The 8,366-nt window shown below is 46.7% G+C and overlaps 1 protein-coding gene across 3 annotated transcripts; it reads right to left on the reverse strand.

The window, feature by feature from the left end:
* Window positions 1–489: 489 nt before the first annotated feature.
* GATD1 (glutamine amidotransferase class 1 domain containing 1) lies at window positions 490–7,219 on the reverse strand. Of its 3 annotated transcripts, none has more exons than XM_064660023.1 (8): window positions 7,053–7,219; window positions 6,171–6,247; window positions 5,820–5,925; window positions 5,148–5,255; window positions 4,325–4,419; window positions 3,093–3,186; window positions 2,272–2,383; window positions 490–1,759 (listed from the first exon to the last, which is right to left on the reverse strand). In XM_064660023.1, exons 1-8 carry the CDS (start codon window positions 7,177–7,179, stop codon window positions 1,753–1,755), a joined length of 726 nt encoding a protein of 241 aa, XP_064516093.1. In that variant the 5' UTR covers window positions 7,180–7,219; the 3' UTR covers window positions 490–1,752. The 3 variants fall into 3 exon arrangements, with proteins under 3 accessions (XP_064516093.1, XP_064516092.1, XP_064516094.1); XM_064660022.1 differs by having other exon boundaries at window positions 490–1,762; XM_064660024.1 differs by lacking the exon at window positions 2,272–2,383 and having other exon boundaries at window positions 490–1,762.
* Window positions 7,220–8,366: the final 1,147 nt, after the last annotated feature.

The raw sequence follows: 8,366 nt of genomic DNA on the forward strand, positions 1-8,366 counted from the left end.
GTCTTTTCCGACCTTAATTCCAAGCCCCTATGATGCTAATGGCTCCCAATTCATCAGCAGGATTTCTAAAGGTGACACAATCCAGCCCACCATCCAGATCCATCTCAGAAGCTGCTGGCACACACCTGCACACATCCCTCAATCCTCCCTCAGTTTTCCAGGAGCAACTTCATCACCGAGGAGATAAAAATGTCTGTGTGATAGGAAAGAGTGAAAACACACACACAGAAACTCCTCTCTGTCTGTTCTCATGTGGGAGGAACAAGGAAGCACCACAGAATCTCCAGGCACTGTACTTTGTCCATCAGTTCACCACCCAACAGAGGCACAAAGAGCAATTCCAACAGGTCCCAGAGGCCACAAAACAAGGGAAAAAAAATAGCACAGTAGTGAACTGATCAAAGTCTGCAGTGGCCTGACTGCTGTTTGCTCACCTGGCAGCTCATCCATGACAGAACCTCATGCAAGAAATGAAAACAGGACACAGGGTAGACATCAATATTCTATTTTTACAGGCAAGCAGTGAAAGGTGCAATGGATTTTGGCAAAATCCCATGGAAACAGTCCTACAGGAGATACAGACTTGTGGCCACTCAGACTCCCACTTCCCACTCGAGTTGTGGCTTTCCAGATGTAAAGTGTGCCCTGAAGGTGTCAGCATCAAATCCCTAAGAAGACTTGCCAGGAATGAAGATTTATCAAAGCCATTGGATAATTTCTATCAGAGCCAAATTTTCATTTCAAAATTAAATTCTAGAGCTGGGCTCTAGAATGTAACAGAAGACCCAGCAAATCCCACAGCAAGATTTTTTGTCTTTTAAAAAAAAAATCACACCAAATTCTTGAGACAGAGCTAAACAGTTGGGTTTCTACAGAAGAGACAAAGTTACTTTGACTTGATGACTTGTTACAGTCAATATTACCCCAGTAAGAAAACAAAAATGTAAGTCCAAAGGTCCTTCCCTTCAGAGCACTGTAGAAATGTTGCCCACTATTGCAAGAGGGAAGGAAAAAAATCAATTACCTAAAAGTTGATTTATCTACTTTCCAATATATTTAGTGTGTTTGAGCCTGCAACAGTGAAAAAAACCTTCTCAGTCTGGTTATTCCTTTCCACACTCAGCTTCAAGCCACATGTGCAGGTCAGAAGGAAGGAGAAGGCCAGATTCCAGCCTGCAGCTGGTTCCTCAGATGTGATCCACGTTATCTGCCTGCATTTTTAGTCCCTTTTGTCCATGAAATTCCAGCAAGGGGCAGCAGCAATGAACTCCCAGAGAGGAATATTTTAAAGAGAACAAAATTCACAACGTAAGCAGCACAAAGGAGAACAAATAACCAGCTGGGAGACCACGTAAAAATCCGCTGAGCAAACTTTTTTAAACAATTCCAAGGATGTGAACGGGCAAGGAAGAGAACAAAGGGCACACTGTGCATCAGTGTAATGCCAACCCAGAGCAAGGCCTCCAGCTTCAGCCACTTGTACTCAAAGCACCAACTGTGGGATGGGTTTCAAGACAGTCCCCCCCCTCCTGCAGACTGAGGGTCTAGAGAAGCACTGAGCAAATGCAGCAGCAAAAACGCAAGGGGGGGGTCACAGTTGCTTCATCCATTCGGTACACATAGAACCTGACACGGCCACTCCACTGGCACAGTCACTTCCCAGGCCACAACAGGGATGTTTTATCCAAGAGCCAAGGAAATCCTCAGCCTGCTGGCTCTTCATCTGTCCCATTTGCCAAGAGACCTGCTCCTTCATTTCCTGCTGAAGGGAACACAGCCAGACACGACACGACCCATTAGTCCACAGCCAGCACAGGACTTGTAACACACATTGCCCTGAGCAGGAGAAGACTTTTGGGGTTATCTACATGTGCTCTTCTGTCTGACAAGGTGACAGTCAAACAGCCAAGCCACTTCCAAAGTAATTAAGTCCATTCATTCCCAGAATCCTCAGTCAGAACTGACTCGATAACCTGCCAAAGCTCAAGAAACAAGAGATGTTTCTCCTAATAAAAATATTTAGTGAAGCCTATTTAATATTTTATTTTACCAGTTCAACTATAGCTATGCATTTCCCCCCACAATTTAATCTTTTTTAAAATAATCAGATGCTTTCTACCAGACACAACTGCCTGAAGAGCTTGATCAAGAGTGACACTCACTTCATTAGTTAACCAAGGGCAAAAGCCTCTTTGGAGGGACAATATTCCTGAAACTAAAAGATGCTCACACCCCTGGCTGTTCCCAGTTGCTATCCCCATCTTGCCTCACCTGACATTGCAGAGAATCAGGAGGTTCTGGACAGCAGGGAGGGTGGAATTCTCGTTCTGCCCCGTCACCAGGTGTCTGTCCAGCACGACGTGAACAGCATCGGGGCTGCTGGCTGGGCACAGGAGAGAGCACAGCAGGGACAGTCAGTGCACAGAGCACAGGCACAGCAGGGAACTGCTCTGACCTCACACACCTGCTGGGGGCTGATCCCTGACCCCACACAGGGACAGCCTCAAGCCCCTGATCCTGCAATGATTTCCCCAGAAAAACCCTTTTCTGAAAGGACAGGACTGGCCCCTTGATTTGATGAGCACCAGGTGGGGAAGGCACATACAATCAAGAGATTTTTCATTACAAAACCCTCAAAGTATGTATTTTAAAATTTTGATTACCTTGCCATTCTTATGCAAGATATTAGTTGTAATCACCATGCTACAAAAATGAAATACTGATTTTCTGGCCAATTTTAATACCCCAGTGTGTTCAGATCCACCAGCAACTGCTCAGTACCCCAACCAGAATTTTTAAGTTACCTCATTTCAGACAGAATCCCAGCCTGGTTTGGGTTGGAAGGGGCCTTAAAGCTCATTCAGTCCTACTCCCTTGCAGGGACACCTTCCACCAGGCTGCTCCAAAAGCCCAATCCAACCCAGCCTTGAAAAATCACTAGTAAATTAGGGAATGGGAATGCCAGATGAGATATCCTGGCAGAGTCCCACTCAGCTGGGTACAATAGGCACACAAATAGACACACAATAGACACACCCATTTGCAAAAGGCAGGCACTAAGTGTGAAGTCCGGGACACCAGGAGTGACATACCACTGAATGTAGCTCCAGAATCCTTCACGAAATCCTCCACAATAATGGACAGACTGGCAAAGTTGGGCTCCCTCACCAGTTCATATACAGAGGGCTGAAAGAAGATCAAAAGGAGATAAGTTTGTCTGGTTTTTTACAGAAAAAAAAGCCAAGCAGACCCCACACATTTCCCTGCAACTCATATCCCTGTTCCCCCTATGATTCTCCCAACCAAATGACCCCGTGCAGCTTCGATGGATTTCCCACAGGAAGCCAACTGAAAACTTCCTTTATCTCACTTGAAAGCAAACACCAAACAATTTCTGCACATGTGATTAACCTCAGGGAAGTGCAGACCTCCCTGGCTGTGGGACACAAACATCTGGACACAGATGCTGTGCCACTTGTAGTGCCCAAATAACAGTAATCCACCTCAGAATGAGTATGGGAAACAAATAAATAAAGACAGAAAAATTTAAGAGCACTCAGTTCAGCTTTTACATGCACAGGAGGAAATGTCATTTTATGGTTTCCATACCAACTATAGTTAGGCCACATCACACTTTAATACATTTCATCATAGATTATTACAATCCATGCACAATCCATAAGTGAAACAGAATTACATGAGGACATTGATAGCACCTGAGTCCCCAAAAAATCTTGATTTCTTAACTTTTCATGTAAATTCTCAACCCTAAAAGCCGTACTATAGAGATTTCCATCACCTTGGCACACCTGCCATACAGATGGACTGTGAGATAAGAGATATGGCTGCACACAAAATAAATTACCAGCAGTAACTGGCTACTTCAATTACAAGCCAATTTGTACAAACAGCCTTTTTCCTGAAGCTTCCTCTGTCTTTTTTCCTATGACTTCCTCTGCCTTTTAAAATGAAAAAGCACCTTGAGAAATAACTTACCCTAGAATTCATGGGAAAAAAAATTCTCTCAAGTCCTCAGCTATGAATCCAAAGAGCTGCAGTGGGAATTTCCAGCATTTTAGTGCTTCAGTTTGAAGTTTACTGCACAGTCAGAGGGAAAACACTCCACATGCCAGTCAGAGTGGGATAATCTCCCCATGCACTGTGTTGGGCCCCTTGTCAAAGACAACTCTCCACATCCTGCACAAACTCATTGTAGCAAACTGATGGTTTTTATTCTTAGGGAATTTCAGGTTAGGACCAAACCCACCAGAAATCACAGCAAGGGAAGTCCCCAGACAGCAAGTCAGGCAGAAGCTCAACTTACCCCTGTCAGGCTGTACCCCTGAAAAACCCAGGATTTGTCCTCATTGGTGGCACAACACAAAGCTGCCACTCCGTGTCCAACAGCACAGATGGGCTCTAGGGGAAGAGATTAAAGCTATTTGTGAGCATCTTCAAACAGTCAGAACACAGGAGAGTGTGAGGACATTGCCCTCCTGCAAGAGAATTACACTGCACTCTTAATATTCTCTTGGGCTGTAAGGGCTTTCCTGCACACTGCAGTAACAATTACTGTCTATAATAAGATTTATTATCATCATTATTATTATAACAATAAGAGGGAGAATAGGAACTGCCCCAGTCCTGCAAGAAGTTAACAGCTTTTAACTCCAAGTCCAGAGACAGCAGCAAAGAGGAAACACAGATGCTCAGACATGAAGCACACCCAAAGTCTTGATTAACTCCAGCCTTAATGATGATCCTGGGACATTCCACACTTGGCTCTGAACCTTGAATCCCAATGATTTCCACAGAGTCATTTCTGTACCACTGTAAGGCAGGGAATCCTCTTCTGAGACAAGCTTGGAAAAGCTACTGGCATTGTTTTAAGATACTTTAAGACCCCCTTTTTCCTTCAAGACTTCCCCTTTCAGACACTTTGGGAGACTTCTTTTAAAGCTTTCCATTCCTTTTTTAAGACCCTTTTAAGATACTTGTTCCCCCCCCTTTAAGACACCAGTTTTCCTTCCCAGCTCTGAATGCTCTTTAACTACACAAACACTGAAGGCATTAGAAGGCAAGAGTCCTGCAGGAACAGCACAGAACCACTATTTTATTTACCAAAACAACCAAGGACGTTCACCTACTGCTCTCAGTGCTGAAGTGCTGCAGTATCTTGGCCAGGTACCCGCTGTTGGCAAGGTCAGTCACAGCCCCAGGGCAGTTTGGGATCAGCAAGGCGTGGTACCGAGCCCCTGGGCAGGAGGAAAGCGTGAGCTCATCATAACACAGGTAACAAACAAAAAAGCCTGACCATAAATACATTGCAGGTTTGAAAAAAAAAAAAAAATTAAAAAAAATCAGCAAACCCACACACAGAGCAGTCAAAAGTGAACTAAAGAAATTAACAGAGCTAGGAGGGGTAAAGAAAAAGGTCCTTGTTTGGGGCAAGGAACATATTTTTAATGAGCTGTGCTTACCCAGGCAACACTTACAACTGTTCTGTCTGCTAGCTTCCACTTCAGCAAAATATTTATTTTTAACCCATAACAATGTAGTGTGTGTATATATACTAGAGATGGAGATGATATGTACTGTATATATTAAGAGAATTACCAAGCCAAGATAAATAAGCAAACAAGGCAGTTGCCAGGACTTCCTCTTAAATAAAAAATAAACAAACAACTGCAGTTGCCACAGTCTTCTCTTAGAACACAAGTTTTATGCTTTTCCTGTGCCGTTCTTCCCTGAAAACCTGGCCCTAGGCAGCACCTGTTCCCCTGACAATGGAGATGACAGTGCCCTGGTGAAGGTCTCACCATCAATGGACTCCAGCTTGGCAGGGCTGGCGTAGGATTTCATTCGGAAGTCCTGGATCCAGCGCGCGTTGCCCTCGTTCACATCCACGAAATCAATTGACTTCCCCTGGGGACAACACGGTTCACACGGTCAGGATCCCTGCACAGACACCCACCACCCTTCCTGAAGGACAGCCATGTGGGACTTTGGGATGCTGCAGCTCTCAAAAACCTCAGGTTTTCCATTTTTCCCCATTTAATTCATTCTAATAGCTCTCCCTCCTGTCAAACTTTGAGGGCAATTCCCTCACGTCAATCAAGATATCAACTGGCTCCAGACTGAAATCACAGCATTTGCCCATTTTTACTCACCCCGGGAGTTGCAACTTGCAGGTTAAAAGCAGAGCTGGCCAGAGTAAAGCAGTGAAGGAAGGACTGGGCTGAGACACCTGGAAAACAGATTCCAACACCTTAAGGAAACAACAGTCATAGTTTAATCCCAGCCACACTAGCTCAGTTCATCTAGCAAAGCACATTAAAAAGCTCATCTCAGAAGCTTTAAATTTTAGAGAGTTTTTTTTAACGATTTATGATTCTATGATTATAAGACATAGTAAGTGTACAAGCTTCATTATAGGTGAGCTGTATACTGAGGAATAGAATCAGAGAATCCAGGAAAGGTTTAGCTTGGAAGGGACCTTAAAGATCAAGAAATTCCACTCCCTGCCATGGGCAGGGACACCTTCCACTATCCCAGGCTGCTCCGAGCCCTGTCCAACCTGGCCTTGGACACTCCCAGGGATGAGGCAGCCACAGCTTCTCTGGGCAACCTGTGCCAGGGCCTCGCCACCCTCACAGGGAAGGATTTCTTCCCAATATCCCATTTAACCCTGCCCTCCTTCAGCTGAAAGCCACTACAGCCACACGCGGAGGGCCAAACCAGCACGGCTGCACCAGGAGGCAGCACCTGCAGCGCAGGTGTCCGTGTGTGGGGAACAGGCACAGCTGCGACCGCGGGGCTCGGCCGCGGGCACCGGCACACACACAGCTGGCCGGCCACTGCCGAGGCAGCCGTGGGCCGCACACACGGATGACGAGCCCCGCCAGCGGAGCGAACACACGCGGGAGCTCACTGCCCGAACACGGCGGGTACGGGGGACACCGCACCGGCGAGCGCCAAGGAGGGCGGGGGCGCGGGGGCACCCGCGGCCGGAGCGAACCTGAGGGTTCCCCCCCACTCCGAGAGCGTCTCACCCGCGGCAGCGGCGCTGGCGACGATGAGGCAGGAGGGCTTGGCGAGCCGGTCCGACATGGCGCGGGGCGCGGCGGGGCCCGGCCGCGGGGAGGGAGGCAGCGGACACCGCCTCATGCGGCTGCGCATGCGCAGCGCGGGCAGCGCCGAGGGGCGGGGCGCAAAAAGGGCGGGAAACGCTGAGGGGCGGGAGGAAAGGCGGGAAGCGCTGAGGGGGCTGCGGCCTCCGTGGTGCCTTTTAAAGCCCCGCAATGATCGTGGGAATCGCGCGGTGCCGCGTCGCACCTGAAACTGCTTGCAGTCGTTTTTATTACTTTTCCCTCGTTAGGTTGATATCGGCGCCCGGTGGGTCTGAAATCCGAGGGTTGTTGTAGGCACCACCCCGCCCCCGGAAGGGGGAAGTGGGTGATGCCGTGGTGTGGGTTAGAAATGGGAAAAGCAACTTAATGTCAAAATGTTAGCTCATTTTTGAGCTGGGTTCTGCCCTTCCTCGTCACCACACAACATCCCTCCTCAGCCAATTAGCACCAGAAGCCTCCCAGAACCCCCAAGCCACCACAGAGTGTGGTTTATTCCGCTCCTGCCACATGAGATAAGGAGGAACAAAAATCCTTTGACAAGCCGAAGCTGGTTTTAAGTCACTGTTTTCAGCTGTTGTTGGCTTACGCTATTTTTTAAGTTATTTAAATCTCTCAGGTTTTGCTCCCTCTCCCCCTGAGGATGAATAACCTCGGGGATGTTGTGGAGGGACAGATGTACATCCTGCTCTTTCATATCCCTGAAAAAGTCACAACTGACCATGTTCTATGGGACGGCAGGAGATGCATATGGATCTGTCAGACTGGTTTGCTGAAAATAATAATGGGGGAAAACATGAAAAACTGTGTCATTTCTGTGATTTTGTGATATTCTGGAGCCACTGGAATGAGCACCAGAACCACAAACTAAATCAAATCACCCAAACTTCCCTGAAGCTGTCCCTTCCATGCCTCATCTCTGCTCCAGATTGCCCCCTTTCCGTACATTCTTAACCTTTAACTGAGCTATTATTCTTCAATAAAAATGTTCCTTTATTGTAGGTGTCATTCCTTTCTGTAGGGAAAAGTCTTTTTGTAAACCTCGTTCAGCTTCTGGATTTGCATTTTTCATCGCTGTGTTAATTTAATAAGTTTATCCCTCGCTGGTTGCTGGTGTATTACAGACACAAAACCATTGAAAAATGATAGATATAAAATAAGAGTGTCAAATTCTGCTGTTATTTTTATTTGTTTATTTGAAAGGGCTTAATTTCTAGCCTGGTTTCCTGAAGGAAATGT

This window comes from Pseudopipra pipra, chromosome 6 (assembly GCF_036250125.1).
Source record: "Pseudopipra pipra isolate bDixPip1 chromosome 6, bDixPip1.hap1, whole genome shotgun sequence".
Classification (NCBI taxonomy): Eukaryota; Metazoa; Chordata; class Aves; order Passeriformes; family Pipridae; genus Pseudopipra; species Pseudopipra pipra.

What these genes read in the sequence shown, in the direction of transcription:
- GATD1 (XM_064660022.1), bottom strand. Translation starts at nt 7,179, where the DNA reads ATGCGCAGCCGCATGAGGCGGTGTCCGCTGCCTCCCTCCCCGCGGCCG. An exon ending in CAAGCTGGAGTCCATTGATG is followed by an intron (nt 5,256 to 5,819) that starts GTGAGACCTTCA and finishes CCTCCTGCCCAG; the next exon opens with GGGCTCGGTACCACGCCTTG. An exon ending in TTCTGGAGCTACATTCAGTG is followed by an intron (nt 2,384 to 3,092) that starts GTATGTCACTCC and finishes TCCTGTGCCCAG; the next exon opens with CCAGCAGCCCCGATGCTGTT.